The sequence below is a fragment of the Moschus berezovskii genome, chromosome 26 (assembly GCF_049115385.1).
Source record: "Moschus berezovskii isolate FMDL1 chromosome 26, NW_MosBer_1.0, whole genome shotgun sequence".
NCBI classification, from domain to species: Eukaryota; Metazoa; Chordata; class Mammalia; order Artiodactyla; family Moschidae; genus Moschus; species Moschus berezovskii.
In genome coordinates, this window is record NC_142485.1 from 10,780,235 (window position 1) to 10,805,355 (window position 25,121).

General features: G+C 41.3%; 1 protein-coding gene across 1 annotated transcript in view; it reads right to left on the bottom strand.

Annotated features, from left to right (window-relative positions):
• Positions 1–709: 709 nt before the first annotated feature.
• LOC148773737 (disintegrin and metalloproteinase domain-containing protein 5-like) overlaps positions 710–25,121 on the bottom strand; it is a 119,652-nt gene continuing 95,240 nt past the window's right edge. Inside the window, exons 19-23 of the mRNA XM_088832666.1 lie at positions 20,539–20,555; positions 15,783–15,942; positions 14,272–14,322; positions 13,652–13,715; positions 710–859 (exon numbers count right to left, since the gene is read on the bottom strand). Of these exons, the coding sequence (XP_088688792.1) occupies positions 710–859; positions 13,652–13,715; positions 14,272–14,322; positions 15,783–15,942; positions 20,539–20,555 (442 nt within the window). The remainder of the gene's footprint in view (positions 860–13,651; positions 13,716–14,271; positions 14,323–15,782; positions 15,943–20,538; positions 20,556–25,121) is intronic.

Sequence of the window (25,121 nt, forward strand, 5' to 3'; positions counted from 1 at the left end):
TAAACTACCTATTTAAATTACTGTGTAATCCCTGTTCTCCTGATTGGACCCGGACAAATATAAGACCACAGGCACAAGCTAAGGGAGGAACACCACTGCTACTGTGCTGAATGACACAGGAGTCTGACTTTACGGCTTGGCAGACCATAATGAGCAGTTCAAATGGATGGCCACCTGGTGTCCCATGGTAAATGTTCCATCTCTACTAGATCCCAGTAACACACCATTTCTCAAAAGATACATAAAAATTAGGTTCATGACTTTGAAAAGAACCTTTGCAAGTAACTGGCCCTGATGCTTTTGCTTCCTTGAAAGTATGACTCGCTCAGTCGTGTCTGACTCTTTGCAGTCCCATGGACTCCTCCAGGCTCCTCCATCCATGGGATTCTCCAGGCAAGAATACTGGAGTGGGTTGCCATGCCTCCTCCAGAGGATCTTCCCGACCCAGGGATTGAACCCCAGTCTCTTATATTGCAGGCAAATTCTTTACTGTCTAAGCCAACAGGGAAGCCCTTAGCTTCATGGTAAACCTCCTCTTGGAAAACAGGAATCTGAACACACTAAAGCAGGTATACAGCTTTCAAAGAGGAGAAGTGGTAACAAGAGAAAGACTGGATTCAACAACTCCTGAATAAATGCCAGTAGGACAAGCCATAGGCTAGCTGAAGTCTATGAAGGAGGAAGGAGGAAAGTCGGGGAGAGGCTCCGGTCAACAGAGCAGAAAGGAAAAGGGATCCTGTCTAAGCTGGGTCTTGGGACACAACTGGCAGGCTCCCAGGGCTTTCTGGGAGTGAGGGTCTTTGACTGCTTTTAGCCGACTGAGAGCCTTTTTCAAGTTAGATACAGCGGAAGTTGAAACCTAAAACACAGAGAAAACACCAGACATAATTAGGGTGATTCGGGCGCAGATGATTTATTTCATAATTTAAACCCTCAGCAGTGACAACAGAGGGGACAGAGAAATATGCTTGTTTGTTTGTTTTCCCTCTTGGTTTAGGCCAGTTTCTGGTGGTTTATTTGGTACCATCCTCTTGATAGGGCGAGACCGTCAGTGACTGTTGCTATAAGGGAAAGTAGGATAAAGCATAGTGTTACCCTATTTTTGAGCCCACATATTTCTAATGCAAGCAATTTACTCAAAAGGCATGGAAATTGAAGAGAGAGGATCAAGTAAATAACAATCGATTCTGTTTCCTCAGCTGCAAACAGTCTTAGTCTGTGCCTTCCTAAAATACCCTAAGTGCTTATTTATCAATTTTTGGGAACTATTTAGCTCAGTAAAGCAAAGTGTCTTTAAAATTCCATTCTAAGTATATAAACTGATTTTAGTTTAGAACAAAAGAGATACAATATTTCTAAGTACAATCACATTCTATAAAGGATAAAACCACAAACACACATGCACACACCTGTCTATACATCTATATATTGAAATAATTTAACAATGATTATCCTGGGTGCTAATATTAATGGTTAGTTTTTGTTTTGAATAGTTTTAAAGGAATGTTTAGATTCTCATGAAAAGACACACTAAAAAATACCCCACCAATTGTCTTCAACAACCACAAGGAAGGACATCAAAAACAAAAAGCCTAAAAGCTAATCAGAGCCAAGAGGAGTCAAAGGAAACATTAAACGAAAAATAATGATGTATCATGAATGGACTCTGGTCCGGAAGAAGGACATCTATTAAAACCTAAGAAAATATGAATACAGTATGGACCTTAGTTAAAAATGACATATTAAATTGCTCTATCAATTGTAACTTATCAACTAATATTCAGTTCAGTTCAGTTGCTCAGTCGTGTCTGACTCTTTGTGACCCCGTGAATCACAGCACGCCAGGCCTCCCTGTCCATCACCAACTCCCAGAGCTCACTCAAACACATGTCCATCGAGTCGGTGATGCCATCCAGACATCTCATTCTCTGTCGGCCTCTTCTCCTCCCGCCCCCAATCCCTCTCAGCATCAGAGTCTTTTCCAGTGAGTCAACTCGTCACATGAGGTGGCCAGAGTATTGGAGTTTCAGCTTTAGCATCAGTCCTTCCAATGAACACCCAGGATTGATCTCCTTTAGAATGGACTGGTTGGATCTCCTTGCAGTCCAAGGGACTCTCAAGAGTCTTCTCCAGCACCACAGTTCAAAAGCATCAATTCTTCGGCGCTCAGTTTTCTTCACAGTCCAACTCTCACATCCATACATGACCACTGGAAAAACCATAGCCTTGACTAGACGGACCTTTGTTGGCAAAGTAATGTCTCTGCTTTTGAACATGCTCTCTAGGTTGGTCATAACTTTAGATGGTAATAATAGAGAAGACTGAGTGTAAAATATATGGAAAGTTGTACTCTTTTCTCAATTTTCTGTAAATTGAAAATGTTTCAGTGCAGTAAAGCCTCTTTGGAATTTAAAAAATTGCATGAATGTTTATTACTTGTTACTACTATAATAAGCAAAATGGTTTGCATACTCATAAGCATATACAATTTATTGAATAAATCAAGAGAGGGGAGTAATGGCAAGATACAGGCATTGTAAGCTCTCTGGACAGAAAAGGATCTTACTCTCATTAAAATCTAAAGTAATCCTTCAGTATGATTAATGGAAATGGTTAAGCATAAAATAAAGTCAAAATGTTTGTTGTAAAACTCAGCACAAAACTGAAAACGATAAAATATTTTTGAAGCCAAGAAAATAATTTGTAAAAAATAAGAATTAATTAACAGTAGGCTAGATCTAAAATTCAAACTTAAATAACAAAAAAATCAGTGGAGAGAGTTAAGAGAAGGTAAAAATACACTCAGCATTCCTTAAAAGGAGTCTCAAAAGTGCCTCTAATCCGTTATTATTAATATTACATTACACATTTGTCTTTCTATGCCTACTCATTAAAGAAAGAGCTCATTATGGAGAACAAGATGGCAGAGAAGTAGTTGGACCATGGAGTACCTCTCTCTCCACGGATACATCAGGAATACACCTTCAGACACAGAAGTGCATACAGGACCCCAGCTGAGTGGACATGAGTACCTGACCAGCAGAAAAGAATAGAACCATGGAAAACTCAGTAGAACAAGGAACTAGGGGGAAAACAGGAGTGTTAGTAGGACTGGGCCTGCCCTCAGCAGGTGCAGAAACTGAAGCAGGGGGCCACTCCCCACCTCATCGGTGCAACTGTCTGAGTCAGAGGAAGAACAGTTAAGGCTGAGAGTAAAACAGCCAATCCGTGGCAGCCTAAATGGAATGAGACTCAAGACAGTCCTTGCCACAGCCACACATAGCCTGGACAGGGACGCAGGTCCCCTGGAAGGGGCAGCAGCTGGGAGCTGGAGTTTAGGGATTGTGGAGGAATCCCAGGGCGAGGGCTGGTGTTGACTGCAGAGAGACAGATAGAGAGGATGTGAGGGAGGAGATCCTGGTGGGAAAGCCTGTGGAGGAAAGCCAGGCAGTCATGGAAGCAAGGCGATACGGCTGAGTCACGTGGAGGGGGTGGAGCCATCACCATGGCCTCTCTCTCCCCACACGCCTGCATCAGCATCTGAACAAGAGAGGCTGGCCCCAAAACACCTGACACACTGAACTACACAGCAGGACCCCACACAGGGTGCCCCTTTAAGTGACTGATGTGCAAAACTACAGAGTAAGACCCCAGCCAGGGGGGGCCCTCTGTGTGCCTGACGCACCAAACAACAGAGAAGGATCCCAGGAAAGGGAGCCCTCTAAGTGCCTGAATGGGAGGAAATATGAAGAAAAACTGGCCAAAGAGGCCTTCTAATCGCCAGCTACAAGAAGCGCGAAAAAGACTCTGATAGGGCCATAACTCCTGTGGCACTGCACACTTGGCACTGCCAGGGTCCCTGCAAGCCAAGCAGCTGTGCCAAATTCATGTTCAACCCTTACTGGGGCAGAGCTGACACAGGCAAAAATGTCCTGCGTTTATGCTCTCAGGGTCGCTTTGGTCTGTCCAACTCTTTGCAACCCTGTGGATTGTGGCCTGTCAGGCTTCCAGGCAAGAATACTGGAGTGTACTGGCCAATACTGGTTGCCATACCCTTCTAGAGCACTATATTTCATGCTGCCTTGGCTGCCAACTCTCTTGAGTACCCGATGCTGCCTGAGCCCCTGCAACCCAAGCAGCTGCACCACCTCCACACCTGGCCCTCACTGGGGCAGACCTAAGTCCTCCAGGGCAGCCTCAGGAGCAAACCTCCGTAGTCTAGCCACACTGTCCCTGGGTTTCAATTGTACCCAAACTGCTCCCGCCAGCTGTACAAGCTGCAGATTAAATCCGCATGATCAACTAGCCAGACTCTGTCTATGGAACATATATAAAAAGAAAATGAGAGATCCCACAAAAGAAAACACACTAGTTCTGACAGCTGTGGCCACTGGAAGCAAGAACACACAGGAATAGGAGCAGATTAGAATCTGAGCTGCCCCCACAGCAGGTCCAGAGACCAGCACAGTGTTGGAGAGCATCCTAGGGAGGTGAAGTAGACTGTGACTGCCAGCGAGGGAAAGGACGCTGACAGCAGTGACTCAAGAAAACATTTATTGGGTTTACTGGGGCAGTCCTAAGATGGCGGAGGAATAGGATGGGGAGACCACTTTCTCCCCCAGAAATTCATCAAAAGAACATTTGAACGCTGAGTAAATTCCACAAAACAACTTCTGAATGCTGGCAGAGGACATCAGACACCCAGAAAAGCAGCCCATTGTCTTCAAAAGGAGGTAGGAAAAAATATAAAAGATAAAAAGAGACACAAAAGAGGTAGGGACGGAGATCCATCCCAGGAAGGGAGTCTTTAAAAAGAGAGAAGTTTCCAAACACCAGGAAACACTCCCACTGGCGAGTCTGTGGTGAGCCTTGGAACCTCAGAGGGCAACATAACTGGGAGGAAAAATAAATAAATAATTAAAACCCACAGATTACGTGCCCAACAGTAACTCCCACTGGAGAAGCAGCACAGACGCCTGCATCCGCCACTAGCAAGCAGGGGCTGGGCAGGGAGGTTGCATTGCTTAGAGTGAGGACTGGGCCTGAATGCCCGAGGACAATCTGAGGGCGCTAACTTGAGATAGCAAAGCAGACTGTGGGATAGCTACTCTGTGAAAAAGCGAAAAGCCCTAACCTAAGACACCGCCAGACTCGCTTTCGGAACAAAGGATGGACTAGAGCTAGCCGGCTGCAGACGGCTCATGCCCCATCCCCAACCGAGACAGGCAGGGGAGGGCAGCCAGAGACAGAAGGGGGCAATCGCGGCCCCAGAAAGGCATCCGATACCAAACTGCAAGCAGGATTCGTTGCTAACCAAGACTTCTTAGGATTCTTGGCAGTCAACATCCGCCTGAGAAGGTGTGCCAGTTGTACACCCAGAAAACCGAGGGGCAGGGACCAGGGAGGCGATAAGTCACATCAACCATGCTCACCAAACACCTGGTCACCTGAGCTGCTCGGACGGGGAAAGGCACAAAACGCAGGCCCAACCAAGTCTGCGCCTTGCTGGAGGACCTGAGTACCTGAATCTGAGCAGCTTTGACCTGGGAAGTGCATGCAACCGAGGGCCCGCCTCAGACAGTTCTGGGCAGAGCAACCTAGAGCCTGAGCAGTATAGAAAGGGAAGGAACACATGCCATGAGCCGGTGAGTGGGTGCAAACCCAGAGTGGCCAAGACACTGTGAGCACTCCCCACAGACGCCACAGATTTTTGTCTGCAGCATTCCTACCTCCCCACAGCACAACTGAACAAGTGAGCCTTAAAAAGTGTCCACCACCGCCCCCTAGTGTCAGGGCGAAAATTAGACACTGAAGAGACCAGCAAACAGAAGATGCTAAAACAGAGGGAACCACCTTGAAAGTGACAGATGGAGAAGTCTTGAAGCTACTACAAGAATAAGACTGAAAACAAGAAGCAGGAGGCTTAAGTTCAAATACTGAGAACACCAGAGAACTCCTGACTCCAGAGAACATTAATTGATAGGAGCTCATCAAACGCCTCCATGCTGCTGCTGCTGCTAAGTCGCTTCAGTCGTGTCCGACTCTGTGCGACCCCATAGATGGCAGCCGACCAGGCTCTGCCGTCCCTGGGATTCTCCAGGCAAGAACACTGGAGTGGGTTGCCATTTCCTTCTCCAATGTGTGAAAGTGAAAAGTGAAAGTGAAGTCACTCAGTCGTGTCCAACTAGTAGCGACCCCATGGACTGCAGCCCACCAGGCTCCTCCGTCCATGCGATTTTCTAGGCAAGAGTACTGGAGTGGCTTGCACGCCTCCATACCTACACTGAAACCAAGCACCACCCAAGGGCCAACAAGTTCCAGAACAAAACATACCAAGTAAATTTTCCAGCAACACAGGAACATAGCCCTGAGCTTCAATATACAGGCTGCCCAAAGTCACTCCAAACCCATTGACATCTCATAACTCATTACTGGACACTTCATTGCACTCCAGAGAGAAGAAATCCAGTTCCACCCACCAGAACATGGACACAAGCTTCCCTAACCAGGAAACCTTGACAAGCCACCCGTCCAACCCCACCCACTGTGAGGAAACTCCACAATAAAGAGAACTCCACAAACTGCCAGAATACGGAAAGGCCACCCCAAACACAGCAATATAAACAAGATGAAGAGGCAGAGGAATACCCAGAGGGAAAGGAACAGGATAAATGCCCACCAAACCAAAAAAAAGAGGAAGAGACAGGGAATCTACCTGATAAAGGATTCCGAATAATGATAGTGAAAATGATCCAAAATCTTGAAAACAAAATGGAGTTACAGGTAAATAGCCTGGAGACAAGGATCGAGAAGATGCAAGAAAGGTTTAATAAGGACCTAGAAGAAATAAAAAAAGAGTCAATATATAATGAATAATGCAATAAATGAGATCCAAAACACTCTGGAGGGAACCACCAGTAGACTAACGGAGGCAGAAGATAGGATAAGTGAGCTAGAAGATAGAACGGTAGAAATAAATGAAACAGAGAGGAAAAAAGAAAAACTAATTGAAAGAAATGAGGACAATCTCAGAGACCTCTGGGACAATGTTAAACGCCCCATCATTCGAATCATAGGAGTCCCAGAAGAGGAAGACAAAAAGAAAGACCATGAGAAAATAGTTGAGGAGATAATACTTGAAAGCTTCCATAGAATGGGAAGGAAATAATCACCCAGGTCCAAGAAACTCAGAGAGTCCCCAACAGGATAAACCCAAGGCAAAACACCCCAAGACACATATTTATCAAATTAACAAAGATCAAACACAAAGAACAAATATTAAAAGCAGCAAGGGAAAAGCAACAAATAACACACAAGGGGATTCCCATAAGGATAACAGCTGATCTTTCAATAGAAACTCTTCAGGCCAGGAGGGAATGGCAGGACGTACTTAAAGTGATGAAAGAAAATAACCTACAGCCCAGATTACTGTACCCAGCAAGGATCTCATTCAAATATGAAGGAGAAATCAAAAGCTTTACAGACAAGCAAAAGCTGAGAGAATTCAGCATCACCAAACCAGTTCTCCAACAAATGCTAAATGACCTTCTCTAGACAGGAAACACAGAAAGGGTGTATAAACTCGAACCCAAAACAATAAAATAAATGGCAACAAGATCATACTTATCAATAATTACCTTAAATGTAAATGGGTTGAATGCCCCAACCAAAAGACAAAGGCTGGCTGAATGGATACAAAAACAAGACCCCCATATATGTTGTTTAAAAGAGACCCACCTCAAAACGAGGGACACATACAGACTGAAAGTGAAGGGCTGGAAAAAGATACACCATGCAAATAGAGACCAAAAGAAAGCAGGAGTAGCAATACGCATATCAGATCAAATAGACTTTAAAACAAAGGCCGTGAAAAGAGACAAAGAAGGAAACTACATAATGATCCAAGGATCAATCCAAGAAGAAGTTATAACAATTATAAATATATATGCACCCAACATAGGAGCACCGCAATATGTAAGACAATTGCTAACAAGTATGAAAGGGGAAATAAACAACAACACAATAATAGTGGGAGACTTTAATATCCCACTCACACCTATGGCTAGATCAACTAAGCAGAAAATTAACAAGGAAACACAATCTTTAAATGATACAATAGACCAGTTAGACCTAATAGATATCTATAGGACATTTCACCCCAAAACAATGAATTTCACCCTTTTCTCAAGCGCACACGGAACCTTCTCCAGGATAGATCACATCCTGGGCCATAAATCTAGCCTTGGTAAATTCTAAAAAATTGAAATCATTCTAAGCATCTTTTCTGACCACAGTGCAGTAAGATTAGATCTCAAATTACAGGAGGAAAACTATTAAAAATTCCCAAATAAGGAGGCTGAAAAACACGCTGCTGAATAACCAACAAATCATAGAAGAAATCAAAAAGGAAATCAAAATATGCATAGAAACGAATGAAAATGAAAACACAACAACCCAAAACCTCTGGGACACTGTAAAAGCTGTGCTAAGGGGAAGGTTCATAGCAATACAGGCATACCTCAAGAACCAAGAAAAAAATCAACTAAATAACCTAACTCTACACTTAAAGCAACTAGAAAAGGAAGAAATGAAGAACCCCAGGGTTAGCGGAAGGAAAGAAATCTTAAAAATTAGGGTAGGAATAATGCAAAAGAAACAAAAGAGACCATAGCAAAAATCAACAAAGTCAAAAGCTGGTTCTTTGAGAAGATAAATAAAATTGACAAACCACTAGCCAGACTCATCAAGAAACAAGGGAGAAAAATCAAAAAAATAAAACTGGAAATGAAAATTGAGAGATCACAACAGACAACACAGAAATACAAAGGATCAGAAGAGACTACTATCAGCAATTATATGCCAATAAAATGGACAACTTGGAAGAAATGGACAAACTCTTAGAAAAGTACAACTTTCCAACACTGAACCAGGAAGAAATAGAAAATCTTAACAGATGCATCACAAGCACGGAAATTGAAACTGTAATCAGAAATCTTCCAGCAAACAAAGGCCCTGGTCCAGACGGCTTCACAGCTGAATTCTACCAAAAATTTAGAGAAGAGCTAACACCGATCCTACTCAAACTCTTTCAGAAAATTGCAGAGGAAGGTAAACTTCCAAACTCATCCTATGAGGCCACCATCACCCTAATACCAAAACCTGACAAAGAGGCCACAAAAAAAGAAAACTACAGGCCAATATCACTGATGAGCATAGAAGCAAAAATCCTTAACAAAATTCTAGCAATCAGAATCCAACAACACATTAAAAAGATCATACATCATGACTTAGTGGGCTTTATCCCAGGAATGCAAGGATTCTTCAATATCCACAAATCAATCAATGTAATACACTGCATTAACAAATTGAAAAATGAAAGCCATATGATATCTCAATAGATGCAGAGCAAGCCTTTGACAAAATTCAACATACATTTATGATAAAAACCCTCCAGAAAGCAGGAATAGAAGGAATATACCTCAACATAAGAAAAGCTATATATGACAAACCCACAGCAAACGTTATCCTCAATGGTGAAAAATTGAAAGTGTTTCCCCTAAAGTCAGGAACAAGACAAGGGTGCCGACTCTCACCACTACTATTCAACATAGTTTTGGAAGTTTTAACCGCAATAAGAGCAGAAAAAGACATAAAAGGAATCCAAATAGGAAAAGAAGAAGTAAAACTCTCACTGTTTGCAGATGACAGGATCCTCTACACAGAAAACCCTAAAGACTCTGCCAGAAAATTACTAGAGCTAATCAATCAATATAGTAAACTTGCAGGATATAAAATCAACACACAATAATCCCTTGCATTCCTATACACTAAATATGAGAAAATAGAAAGAGAAATTAAGGAAACAATTCCATCCACCATTGCAACAGAAAGAATAAAATACTTAGGAATATATCTACCTAAAGAAACAAAAAACCTATGTATAGAAAATTATAAAACACTGGTGAAAGAAATCAGAGAGGACACTAATAGATGAAGAAATAAACCATGTTCATGGATTGGAAGAATAAATATAGTGAAAATGATTATACTACCCAAAGCAATCTATAGAATCAATGCAATCCCTATCAAGCTACCAATTGTATTTTTCACAGAGCTAGAACAAATAATTTCACAATTTGTATGGAAATACAAAAAACCTCAAATAACCAAAGCAATCTTGAGAAAGAATGGAACTGGAAGAGTCAACATGCCGGACTTCAAGCTCTACTACAAAGCCACGGTCATCAAGACAGTATGGTACTGGCACAAAGACAGAAATATAGATCAGTGGAACAAAATAGAAAGCCCAGAGATAAATCCATGCACCTACGGACACCTTATCTTTGACAAAGGAGGCAAGAATACTGAACGGAGAAAAAACAATCTTTTTCAACAAGTGGTGCTGCGAAAACTGGTCAACCACTTGTAAAAGAGTGAAACTAGAACACTTTCAAACACCATGCCCAAAAATTAACTCAAAATGGATTAAAGATCTAAAAATAAGACCAGAAACTATAAAACTAGAGGAGAACATAGGCAAAACACACTCTGACATAAATCACAGCAGGATCCTCCATGACCCACCTCCCAGAATATTGGACATAAAAGCAAAAATAAACAAATGGGACCTAATTAATATTAAAAGCTTCTGCACAACAAAGGAAACTATAAGCAAGGTGAAAAGACAGCCTTCAGAATGGGAGAAAATAATAGCAAATGAAGCAACTGACAAAGAATTAATCTCAAAAATATACAAGCAACTCCTGCAGCTCAATACCAGAAAAATAAATGACCCAATAAAAAAATGGGCCAAAGAACTAAACAGACATTTCTCCAAAGAAGACATACAGATGGCTAACAGACACATGAAAACATGCTCAACATCACTCACTATCAGAGAAATGCAAATCAAAACCACAATGAGGTACCATTTCACGCCAGTCAGAATGGCTGCTATCGAAAAGTCTATAAGCAATAAATGCTGGAGAGGGTGTGGAGAAAAGGGAACCCTCTTACACTGTTGGTGGGAATGCAAACTAGTACAGCCACTATGGAGAACAGTGTGGAGATTCCTTAAAAAACTGGAAATAGAACTGCCATACGACCCAGCAATCCCACTTCTGGGCATACACACCGAGGAAACCAGAATTGAAAGAGACACATGTACTCCAATGTTCATTGCAGCACTGTTTATAATAGCCAGGTCATGGAAGCAACCTAGATGTCCATCAGCAGACCAATGGATAAGCAAGCTGTGGTACATATACACAATGGAGTATTACTCAGCCATTAAAAAGAATACATTTGAATCAGTTCTAATGAGGTGGATGAAACTGGAGCCTATTATACAGAGTGAAGTAAGCCAGAAAGAAAAACACCAATACAGTATACTAACGCATATATATGGAATTTTAGAAATTTAGAATTTAGAAACCATATATATGGTAATGATAACCCTGTATGTGAGACAGCAAAAGAGACACAGGTGTATAGAACAGTCTTTGGGACTCTGTGGGAGAGGGTGAGGGTGGGAAGATTTGGGAGAATAGCATTGAAACATGTATATTATCATATGTGAAACAAATCGCCAGTCCAGGTTCAATGCATGATACAGGATGCTCGGGGTTGGTGCACTGGGATGACCCAGAGGGATGGGATGGGGAGAGAAGTGGGAGGGGGTTCAAGATAAGGAACACATGTACACCCGGGGGGGGATTCATGTCAATGTTTGGAAAAGCAATACAATATTGTAAAGTAATTAGCCTCCAATTAAAATTTTAAAAATTAAAAAATAAAAAAAGAGCTGCCATAAGGCCCAGCAATCCAACTTCTGGGCATGCACAACGACGAAACCAGAATTGAAAGAGACTCGTGTACCCCAATGTTCATCGCAGAACTGTTTATAAGAGCCAGGACATGGAAGTAACCTAGATGTCCATCAGCAGACAAATGGATAAGAAAGTTGTGGTACATATACACAGTGGAGTATTACTCAGCCATTAAAAGGAATACATTTGAATCAGTTCTAATGAGGTAGATGAAACTGGAGCCTATTATACAGAGTGAAGTAAGCCAGAAAGAAAAACACCAATACAGTTTACTAACGCATACATATGGAATTTAGAAAGACGGCAATGAAAACCCTGTATACAAGATAGCAAAAGAGACACAGATGTATAGAACAGTCTTTTGGACTCTGTGGGAGAGGGCGAGGGTGGGATGATTTGGGAGAATGGCATTGAAACATGTATATTATCATGTGAATATGATGAATGTGAATATGTGAAATGAATCGCCAGTCCAGGTTCGATGCATGATACAGGATGCTCGGGGCTGGTGCTTTGGGATGACCCAGAGGGACGATATGGAGGGAGGTAGAAGAGGGTTCAAGATGGGGACACATTTACACCCGGGGCAGATTCATGTCAATGTACGGCAAAACCAAAACAATATTGTAAAGTAATTAGCCTCCAATTAAAATAAATTAATTAATAAAAAAAGAAAAAGAAAAGAAAACTAAGATCAAGGCATCCAGTCCCATCACTGCATGGCAAATAGATGGGGAACCAGTGGAACCAGTGAGTATAAACTAGCAGTTATTTTCTTTTACTGTGTTGTAAATTCTTTCCATTCTTAACTGGTTGAAAGGATATATCATAAAAACGTTTGAATTTGTCAAATGTTTTTTTCTATATCTACCGAGAAAATCTTGTCATTTTCATTCTTCATCTGGTTAAAGTGGTGGGTGTTATCACATTGATTAATTTTCATTTGTTGAACCATCCTTGCACTCCCATGATATCACTTTGCCATGGTGCATAATCCTTTCCATGTGCTGTTGAATTTGGTTTTGCTAGTATCTGTTGAGAAGTTTCGCATTTATATTCATCACAGATACTAACTTGTAGTTTCCTTTTTATGTGGAGTCCTTACCAATTTTGGTGTCACAGTAATGCTGGCCTCATAAAATGAGTTTGTGTTTTCACCTTTATACTTTTTGGAACAGTTCTAGAATACTCACTTGAATTCCTATTTAAATGTTTGGCAGAATTCACTAGTAAAACCAATCTATCCTGGGCTTTTCTTTGTTGTGAGGGTTTTAATTACTGATTCACTCTCCTTGATAGGTTTTAATCTGCTCACTTTCTATTTCTTCATGATTTAATCTTGGCATGTCACATGTTTCCAGGAATGTGTTTATTTCTTTTTGGTTTTTCAGTTTCTTAGCATACAAATGTTCATAGTAATCTTTAAGGAACTATAAACTATAAAAAGATTAATTCTGTAGTATTTGTAATGATACTATTTCCGGTTTTATTATATTAGCCTTCTCCCTTTTTGTGCTAGTTAGCCTAGCTAAAGGTTTGTTAATTTCTTTCTTTTTTCAAAAAAAACATGCTTACCTCTGTTGATTTTTAAAATTGCTTTTCTATTCTTCCTTTTCTTCAGATCTGCCCTAATCTTTATTATTTCCTTCCTCCCACTTAATTTGGGTTTAGTTTATTTTCTTCATTCCTTGATGGTTGTCAAGTTCAGGGGCTATTTGAGATCTTAATACAGTAAAATGAATGAAAACTCCAAGACTCTATCTTATTAACAATAATTTTTTCTGACATAAAAATATAACTATAAGCACATCTGACATCTTTACAATATCAGTCTTCTTTTCATGTGGGGGTAAAACATCATCAAGATATAAGTTCTCCTCACCAAACCTCAAAATAAAAAAAAAAATTGTGGTCATAAATGCTAGTGTGTAATCACTCCTTTGGTGTGGATCAGGGAGGGTTGTGACATCATGAAACCAAGTTTTAGTATTCAGGACTATAAAATCATCTACAATGGGGACCATATAAGAATGGGTGTTCATTGGAAGGAGTGATGCTAAAGCTGAAACTCCAATACTTTGGCCACCTCATGCGAAGAGTTGACTCACTGGAAAAGACTCTGATGCTGGGAGGGTTTGGGGGCAGGAGGAGACGGGGAACGACAGAGATGGCTGGATGGCATCACCGACTCGGTGGAGGTGGGTTTGAGTGAACTCCGGGAGCTGGTGATGGACAGGGAGGCCTGGCATGCTGTGATTCATGGGGTCGCAAAGAGTCAGACACGACTGAGTGACTGAACTGAACTGAACTATAAAATCATCTACAATGGGGACCATATAAGAATATTATGAACAAATGTTTGGCTTTAAATGAATGATTTTAAGTGCTCCTTGTACAACGACAGAAAGGTACAATGCAGAATGGTTAATCCTGCTATACTCACCTGACACTGGGGAATGACTCGCTGTTAGTGCTGCTTTCTTCCGACACAGACCTGTAACATCGATAATGTTTGTTTTTAAAAAGGGAGAAATTTAAAAAATCTTAATCAAGTGACTACTTGAATGAAGAATATTCTTCAGAGAAATAGAGTAAGTCACTAAATAAAATGTCTCCTTCCAGGGAAATAAGAGCAATAAAACAACTACCATCTCAATATTAGGAGAAATGCCACCAGCCATCTTGCTATGTCGACCTAATCTTCTCATTCTCATTTCACATTTACTCAAATATTTATGGTAGAAGCCCACATATTTGCGGGCAGGCCCCTTGATTTTATGGTAATCCTAACTCTCACCCAAATTAAGCCAAAACCATAAAGTAGCAGTCCAAAATTTCAGCTTATTTTCTATACATTTCTATAGATTTCTTTCATCCTCTCATAACACTCACTCATCTTCTCTTTATATCAATTCCAAGAAGGTAAAACTAGAGATAAATTCCTCTGTGGGAAAATATAGTAAACTATGAATAAGGGGCTCAATAATGATGCTTAAATTGTTGTGTAATGGATTACAGATAACATGATAATGTCATTTAATAATTCAGTGTATCCAGGAGTTTATGATAAATTGGAAAGCTATTATCTCACATTTTACACAGTTACAGAGAATAATTTTAAGAACATAAAAATTAAACCCTTTGCTCAAGATATCATAGTTATCAAGATATGCGATATTTAGGAGTTGAGGCCAGGTTTTCTGAGACTAAATATAATTTTCTTCCCATTTCATGACGCTTCCTCCTGTCTTACCTGATTAACATGAACTACACATGTAATTTCTAGTTGAGAAATGACCTGCCCAATCAGCAATATAAAATTAGGAAAATAAATATTATGCAGGCATATTCATGGATCTTATCTCTAGTGGAGTGGGGTATTTTAATGAAGCTATTTACTACTGGTCTGAGGCTCTATATGTTAAAATTTTATTTTTAAATGCAGTGTTATTTATTCTCATGAAGAGAATTCTCTCATGTACAATATGACCATATAGACAGAATCTGTGGATTAAGAGCCTGCCTGTGGCTCAGATGGTAAAGAATCTGCCTGCAGTGCAGAAGACCCGGGTGAGGAAGATCCCCTGGAGAAGGAAATGACAACCCATTCCAGTATTCTTGCCTGGAGAATTCCATGGACAGAAGAGCTTGTGGTCTACAGTCCATAGGGTCGCAAAGAGTCAGGAACAACTGAGCGGAAACTATTGTATTGGATTAAAAGGCTGAATAAATCTCCACCATACCCTTGGCACCCATCCTCCTCAAGTAACACTGCTGGTAAAATGTAGTAAAACTAGAAAAAATATGAAGGACACCAAGCCAGTCTGAAATGTATCTGTGTGCCTCTCCTCATATAGCTTTATATCGCTTTACCTATAGTTTTAGCATAATCTAGATGAACCATGAATACTTTTTCCTTGACTTCTTTATTTGATAAGAATAAAACATATATACCTTTCACTTTCAAGTTCTCCTTTGTAGCACAGCTCTCTTATTTTATCCTGCTTTATTATAAGAGCAGCAGCAATGATGAACACAGGTATAGAAATGTAGAAAACGAGTTGAAGTCTGTGTTTTGGATGACCAAGAGATCTTTCCTTCAAAACACTTTTACCTTGAATGGAAAATATCATTTCAAACTGTGTCAGAGATTTTATTAACCAAATGAAATGGTGCAAAGCTATCATTACCAACCATATTCCCAAACACTAAACAATTCATTCATATAGACTGTGACTATAATAAAATCCGAAAACCTAAACTAATATATTAAATGAGCTTTACTGATGTTTCTGTGTTTTCAAACTTCTACCATATGGTGATTTCCTTGGTTGAAGGCATTGTCCTTTCATGGACCACATATTTAACACCTGCAAGTATTTCTTCAATTCTGAACTGATACAGGGTTTCTGAGGCTTAAACAGATATATCACAAAGAGTATTGGGGTTTTACCTGTATATGAGAATTAAATCTGGGGTGTGTGGCATTTGGGATTCTCTGGTGGCTCAGACGGTAAAGAATTGCCTGCAATGCAGGAGACCCAGGTTCAACCCTGGGTCTGGAAGATCCCCTGGAGAAGGGAATGACTACCAAACCCAGTATTCTTGACTAGAGAATTTCATGGACAGAGAAGCCTGGGGAGCTACACTCCATGGGGTCACAAAGAGTTGGACACAACGAACACCTAAAATTTTCACACTTTATGTGGCATTTAATTTTTCTTATATTACTAGAATTTTTTCTAAAAATTAAAAATACTCTAAATAACTTTTTAACTAAGTTCTTTAATCAAATACATCCAATATGTGGCAATAGGAAATTGTTAAAAACTACTCTAGATTTTATAGAATGCATGGCTAAATCTGCCTCTGACCCACTTCTGATTGACAAGTGCTAATATTTACATTTTCCTCATCTGTTATTATAGATTCTCAGCTGACATCTGTATTCATCTTCCTGGAGTCCTCGCCTATTGAGTCCTGCTTTCTTCATAATTTGTTGGCCTGCTTCCTTTTATTTGATATGAACTCTTTGGCAGTGTGGGAGTCCTGGGTTCAATCCCTGGGTTGGGGAGATCCCCTGGAGAAGGGAATGGCTACCCACTCCACTATTCTGGCCTGGAGAATTCCATGGACTATAGTCCATGAGGTCACAAAGAGTCAGACACGATTAAGTGACTTTCACTTCACTTCACTTCTTGCTCTATCAGTTTTTAGCCACATGGAGGAGCTGACAATCAGAAAAGCAACTCGCCAGCTACGGTGTGGATGGTCACTGAGGCTCAAAATTCTCCTCTTAGGATAGCCCCAATTCTTCTCCTTTTTTCCCGTGAATTTTAAAGAGAGATCAAGTTAGGAGCAACATTTTATTTTTCAGTCACCTCTGTGCATGTGCCTGGGGTTCCTGGTATCTTCAAGATAAAAATTACATGATATTTGTAATTAGACAAAAGAATCAGATGAAGAGATCAGCATCTCTAGTTATATCCAGCAGACTGATTCTCAACCTCATGTGTAGTCTTCTGGGTAATCATGGCAATCACGTGGTTATTTTGAAAATGAATAAGATATGAAAGTGGCCTTAAAAGTCTAAACAGGATTTCCCCAGACCAGAAAAAAAGTCTTTCCTTCCCTTTTACTATCTAGTTTTAACGAGCACTATGTACCAATACCTGCCAATAAAGACTATTTTCTATAAATTCTTCTTTTAGTTTGGGATCTTCATTTAATTAATTGCTCTGAGTCTCCAGTTCCCATGGGTTAAACTAGTCCCCAACAATCTGCCTCAAGGATCCTACCTCCTTTCAAAGATGCCTCAGGGCATCCAGTCATTTAAATATTCAGTTCAGTTCAGTCACTTAGTCGCGTCTGACTCTTTGCGAACCCATGAAATGCAGCACGCCAGGCCTCCCTGTCCAACACCAACTCCCAGGATTCACTCAAACTCATGTCCATTGAATCAGTGATGCCATCCAACCATCGCATCCTCTGTCATCCCCTTCTCCTGCCTTCAATCTTTCCCAGCATCAGGGTCTTTTCAAATGAGTCAGTTCTTCACATCAGGTGGAAAAAGTATTGGAGTTTCAGCTTCAACATCAGTCCTTCAACACCCAGGACTGATTTCCTTTTGGATAGACTGGTTGGATCTCCTTGCAGTCCAAGGGTCTCTCAAGAGTCTTCTCCAGCACCACAGTTCAAAAGCTTCAATTCTTTGCACTCAGCTTTCTTTATAGTCCAACTCTTACATCCATGCATGACTACTGGAAAAACCATAGTCTTGACTAGACGGACCTTTGTTGGCAAAATAACATCTCTGCTTTTTAATATGCTGTCTAGGTTGATCATAACTTTTCTTCCAAGGAGTAAGCGTCTTTTTATTTCATGGCTGCAGTCAACATCTGCAGTGATTTTGGAGCCCAAAAAAATAAAGTCTGTGACTGTTTCCACTGTTTCTCCATCTATTTGCCATGAAGTGATGGGACCGGATGCCATGATCTTAGTTTTCTGAATGTTGAGCTGTAAGCCAACTTTTTCACTCTCCTTTTTCACTTTCATCAAGAGGCTCTTTAGTTCTTCACTTTTTGCCATAAGGGTGGTATCATCTGCATATCTGAAGTTATTGATATTTCTTCAAGCAATCTTGATTCCAGCTTGTGCTTCTTCCAGCCCAGTATTTCTCATGATGTACTCTGCAGATAAGTGAAATAAGCAGGGTGACAATATACAGCCTTGACATACTCCTTTCCCAATTTGAAACCAGTCTGTTGTTCCATGTCCAGTTTTAACTGTTGTTTCCTGACATGCATACAGATTTCTCAAGAGGCAGGTCAAGTGGTCTGGTATTCCCATCTATTTCAGAATCTTCCACAGTTTATTGTGATCCATACAGTCAAAGGCTTTGACATAGTCAATAAAGCAGAAAGAGATGTTTTTCAGAAACTCTCTTGCCTTTTTGATGATCCAGCAGATGTTGGCAATTTGATCTCTGGTTCCTCTGCGTTTTCTAAAACCAGCTTGAACATCTGGAATTTCACAGTTCACGTACTGTTGAAGCCTGGCTTGGGGAATTTTGAGCATACTAATTCACCACTTTTCACCTCCTCCCTTTTATTTCCCCCAAATGTCTCAGCCTTTATGATTCAAGAGTTTAATTGTCACATCAAACTCCCCAAAACACAGATGTGACCCTAGCAAACTTCATGGGTATATATCAGGTATAAAGGGGCCAGCATCCAGCTGCAGCAGCTCCCAAAACTTTCCCCCCTTCTCCTCAAACTCCACACTACATTCAGATTGATGACAGAAAAAACAAGATGAGAAGTTCTGCATAGACACAAGATTGCTCATAAATAGTCATTTCACTTTTGCACTGTTAACTACACAGTTACATGATTAGTTTCTCCAGTCAGCTATTCTACCATCAATAAATTCCAGGTTTACTTAGAATAATCGATGTATACTAAAGAGTGTGTGCGCTCTGTCACTCTCATGTCCAACTCTTCTGCAAGTCTTCCAGGCTCTCCAGTCCATGGAATTCTCCAAGCAAGAATACTGGAGTGGGTTGCCATGCCCTCCTCCAGAGGATCTTCCCATCCCAGGGATCAAATCCACTTCACTGGGCCACAATGAGATCAGATCTTACTCAAATAATATTTCAGGTGTTTCTGTGGGGTGTTTTCACATGAAGTTAATATTTAAATCAGTGTGTGTGTGTGTTAGTTGCTCAGTTGTGACCGATTCTTTGTGACCTCATGGACTGTAGCCCACCAGGCTCCTCTATCCATGGGATTTCCTAACAAGAATATTGGAGTAAGCTCCCATTCCCTTCTCTAGGGGATCTTCCCTACCCAGGGATCGAACCCAGGTCTCCTGCATTATAGATACAGTCTTTACCGTCTGAGCTACCCAGGAAGCCCACATTTATATCAGTAGACTGAGTAATGCAGTAGCTTTCTTTAATGCAGGTGGGCCTCAATCCTGGAGGTCTTAGTTAAACAAAAACACTGACCTTCCAGTGAGGATTCTTCCTGCTTGAGGTCCCCAAACTGAGACATCAGCTTTGCCTGACTTTCAAGGCTGCTGCCCTTCACACAAAAACTGTACCATCAGCTCTCCTAGAGATGAGTAGATCTTGTAATCTGTCAGCCTCCAGAATAACATGGGCCAATCAATTCCTTCCAAAGCTTCTCCTCCTGTGCCGTCAATGGTCCCATTTCTCTGGAGAATTCTAATACAGAATTTGGTTCCAAGAAACAAGATGTTGTTGTAACAAATACCTGCTGCTACTAAGTCGCTTCAGTCGTGTCCGACTCTGTGCGACCCCAGAGACGGCAGCCCACCAGGCTCCACTGTCCCTGGGATTCTCCAGGCAAGAACACTGGAGTGGGTTGCTATTTCCTTCTCCAATGGATGAAAGTGAAAAGTGAAAGTGAAGTTTCTCAGTCGTGTCTGACTCTTAGCGACCCCATGGACTGCAGCCCACCAGGTTCTTCCGTCCATGGGATTTTCCAGGCAGAAGTACTGGAGTGGGGTGCCGTTGCCTTCTCCACATACCAAGCAGAGTTGCCACAAAGTCTTGGGAGAGTTACTTGAGCCAGAATTCCAAGTCTTGTCTGAAGTTATACTACCCCCAGTGCCTAGAGGTCAAAATGCTCCAAGCTTAGTCTAGGCATATCTAAACCCTAGAGCCACAAATAACCTCTAACCCCACCCTCCCAAGCACCACGGCTGTTTCCTTCAGCTACTTTTACTCTAAGAGCAGGTGTGCAAGGGACAGATTGTCTCCCTCTAGGTTTGGCTTGAGGGCTCCTGAACTGACTGCTAAGAAAAGCTCAAGGTTGAGAAAGACGAAACGGTACCTAAATATGTGGAAATGGCTTCAGTTCAGTTCAGTCGCTCAGTCATGTCCGACTCTGCGAGGCCGTGAATCACAGCACAACAGGTCTCCCTGTCCATCACCAACTCCCGGAGTTCACTCAAACTCATGTCCATGGAGTCAGTGATGCCATCCAGCCATCTCATTCTCTGTCGTTCCCTTCTCATCCTGCCCCCAATCCCTCCCAGCATCAGAGTCTTTTCCAGTGAGTCAGCCCTTCACATGAAAAGGTCAAAGTATTGGAGTTTCAGCTTTAGCATCAGTCCTTCCAATAAACACCCAGGACTGATCTCCTTTAGAATGGACTGGTTGGATCTCCTTGCAGTCCAAGGGACTCTCAAGGGTCTTCTCCTACACTGCAGTTCAAAAGCATCAATTCTTTGGTGATCAGCTTTCTTCACTGTCCAACTCTCACATCCATACATGACCACTGGAAAATCCATAGCCTTGACTAGACGGACCTTTGTTGGCAATGTCTCTGCTTTTTAATATGCTATCTAGGTGGGTCATAACTTTCCTTCCAAGGAGTAAGCATCTTTTAATTTCATGGCTGCAATCGAAATCTGCAGTGATTTTGGAGCCCAAAAAAATAAAGTCTGACACTGTTTCCACTGTTTCCCCATCTATTTCCCATGAAGTGATGGGACCAGATGCCATGATCTTCGTTTTCTGAATGTTGAGCTTCAAGCCAACCTTTTCACTCTCCTCTTTCACTTTCATCAAGAGGCTCTTTAATTCCTCTTCACTTTCTGCCATAAGGGTGGTGTCATCTGCACATCTGAGGTTATTGCTATTTCTCCCAGCAATCTTGATTCCAGCTTCTGCTTCTTCCAGCCCAGCGTTCCTCATGATGTACTCTGCATAGAAGTTAAATAAGCAGGGTGACAATATACAACTTTGACAGACTCCTTTTCCTATTTGGAACCAGTCCATTGTTCCATGTCCAGTTCTAACTGTTGCTTCCTGACCTGCATACACGTTTCTCAAGAGGCAGGTCAGGTGGTCTGGTATTCCCATCTCTTTCAGAATTTTCCACAGTTTATTGTGATCCACACAGTCAAAGGCTTTGGCATAGTCAATTAAGCAGAAATAGATGTTTTTCTGGAACTCTCTTGCTTTCTCCATGATCCAGCAGATGTTGGCAATTTGATCTCTGGTTCCTCTGCCTTTTCTAAAATCAGCTTGAACATCTGGAAGTTCACGGTTCACATATTGCTGAAGCCTGGCTTGAAGAATTTTGAGCATGACTTTACTAGCGTGTGAGGAGTGCAATTGTGCGGTCGTTTGAGCATTGTTTGGCATTGCCTTTCTTTGGGATTGGGATGAAGACTGACCTTTTCCAGTCCTGTGGCCACTGCTAAGTTTTCCAAATATTCTGGCATATTGAGTGCAGCACTTTCACAGCATCATCTTTCAGGATTTGAAATAGCTCCACTGGAATTCCATCACCTCCACTAGCTTTGTTCATAGTGATGCTTTCTAAGGCCCACTTGACTTCACATTCCAAGATGTCTGGCTCTAGGTCAGTGATCACACCATCGTGATTATCTTCGTCGTGAAGATCTTTTTTGTACAGTTCTTCTGTGTATTCTTGCCACCTCTTCTTAATATCTTCTGCTTCTGTTAAGTCCATACCATTTCTATCCTTTATCGAGCCCATCTTTGCATGAAATGTTCCCTTGGTATCTCTAATTTTCTTGAATAGACCTCTTGTCTTTCCTGTTCTTCTGTTTTCCTCTATTTCTTTGCATTGATTGCTGAGGAAAGCTTTCTTATCTCTCCTTGCTATTCTTTGGAACTCTGCATTCAGATGCTTATAACTTTCCTTTTCTCCTTTGCTCTTCACTTCTCGTCTTTTCACAGCTATTTGTAAGGCCTCCTCAGACAGCCATTTCGCTCTTTTGCATTTCTTTTCCATGGGGATGGTCTTGGTCCCTGACTCCTGTACAATGTCACGAACCTCCGTCTATAGTTCATCAGGCACTCTGTCAGATCTAGTCCTGTAAATCTATTTCTCACTTCCACTGTATAATCATAAGGGATTTGATTTAGGTCATATCTGAATGGTCTAGTGGTTTTCTCTACTTTCTTCAATTTAAGTCTGAATTTGGCAATAAGGAGTTCATGATCTGAGCCACAGTCAGCTCCTGGTCTTGTTTTTGCTAACTGCATAGAGCTTCGCCATCTTTGGCTGCAAAGAATGTAATCAATCTGATTTCGGTGTTGACCATCTGGTGATGTCCATGTGTAGAGTCTTCTCTTGTGTTGTTGGAAGAGGGTGTTTGCTGTGACCAGTGTGTTCTCTTGGCAAAACTCTATTAGCCTTTGCCCTGCTTCATTCCGTGCTCCAAGGCCAAATTTGCCTGTTATTCCAGGTGTTTCTTGACTTCCTACTTTTGCATTCCAGTCCCCTATAATGAAAAGGACATCTTTTTTGGGTGTTAGTTCTAAAAGGTCTTGTAGGTCTTCATAGAACCGTTCAACTTCGGCTTCTTCAGCGTTACTGGTTGGGGCATAGTCTTGGATTACTGTAATATTGAATGGTTTGCCTTGGAAACGAACAGAGATCATTACGTCGTTTTTGAGATTGCATCCAAGTACTGAATTTTGGACTCTTTTGTTGACCATGATGGCTACTCCATTTCTTCTAAGGGATTCTTGCCCATAGTAGTAGATAGAATGGTCATCTGAGTTAAATTCACCCATTCCAGTCCATTTTAGTTCACTGATTCCTAGAATGTCGATGTTCACTCTTGCCATCTCCTGTTTGACCACTTCCAATTTGCCTTGATTCATGAACCTAACATTCCATGTTTGAGGCACATTGTGGAAAACTTCTAGATTAATCTGAAGAGAAGGCAGGAAGAGAAGGGGGACAACAGAGGATGAGTTGGTTGGATGGCATCACCGACTCTATGGACACGAGTTTGAGCAAGCTCCAGGAGTTGATGATGGACAGGGAGGCCTGGCGTGCTGCAGTTCATGGGGTTGCAAAAAGTCAAACACAGCTGAGCAACTGAACTGAACTGACTGAATCTGAAGAGATTGTTGGTGGAAATATAGAAGGTAAAGGCAACTCTGGTGAGGGTTCAGAGGCAAAAGAGGAGAGCAGGAGAGAAAGCCTACATCTTTTATAGACAATACAAAGATAATCATGAATGCAATAGTGGTAGAAATATTTACATGAAAATTGTTTCTGGTGAGATTTTAGACAGAAAAGAACAATGGATAAGAAAAGGCAACTCCTGTTATAAAGTGACCAAAAACTTGGCTAAATTGTAATCTTGTGTTTTACAGAAGATAGAATTTGTGAGTAATGAAACTGGATAATTAGTTGAGAAGATTTCTAAGAAAAATGTCAGAGATGTAGCCTGGATACCCCTGACTCATTAGAGTAAAATGTGAGCAGAGGAGACAAAGTGAAGAAGTTAGTGCTAACCAGAGAGTTGCCAGAATTTAAAGATTTGGAGAATTCTCAGTCTATGAATTTTGCAAAGAAAATAAAAGAGGGGGGTATATGTTCTAAAAATGCGGACAGAAAAATCATCTGATAAATAGACTGTGCACGTGAACCATCTCAGGAGAAGGCAGGAATAAGGATGAGATGATATCAGCAGAAACACTGCCTTGTCAGACCAAAGGGAACCCACAGGGCCACAGAACCAACTGGCTGCCAATATGCTTTATCCTTCAAGAAAAGAGAAGGATGCAGAGGGTGACTCAGAGACCACCAAGGCTTCCTCTCCCATTATGGGGCCAGGAGCTGTCTCTTCCTCAGTTTTGACCAGCCAAGCTCCATTGCCCAGTGGCTCAGGGGTAGTTTACTCCAAAAAGCTGTATGGATGGAGCCTCTGTCCAGAGCTGAAGAGGTAGGGTAGAAGCTACTGCAGCTGGGTTATGCTCCCACCCCAAAGGCTCTGGAGGACAGAACATGAAAACTAAGAGGGTTATTCTCCAACCTTAACATTGAATGTAATTTGCCTTGCTAAGTTTTATTTGTATTTCCTGAGACCTGTCACACCTTTCTCCTTTCCAATTTCTCCCTTTAGGAACAAGAATGTCTATTGTATGCCTGTCTATCCACCGTTGTTTTTTTTCTTGATGGTCCAACTCTCACACCTGTACATGACTACTGGAAAAACCATAGCTTTGACTAGATGGACCTCTGTCAGCAAAGCGATGTCTCTGCTTTGTAATACACTGTCTAGGTTTGTCATAGCTTTCGTCCCAAGGAACAAACGTCTTTTAATCTCATGACTGCAGTTACCATCTACAGTGATTTTGGAGCCAAGAAAATAAAATCTGTCACTGGTAACACTTTTTTTCCCTTTTATTTGCCATGAAGTGATCGGACCCAATGCCATGATCTTAGTTTTTTGAATATTGAGTTTCAAGCCAGCATTGTCACTCTCCTTCTT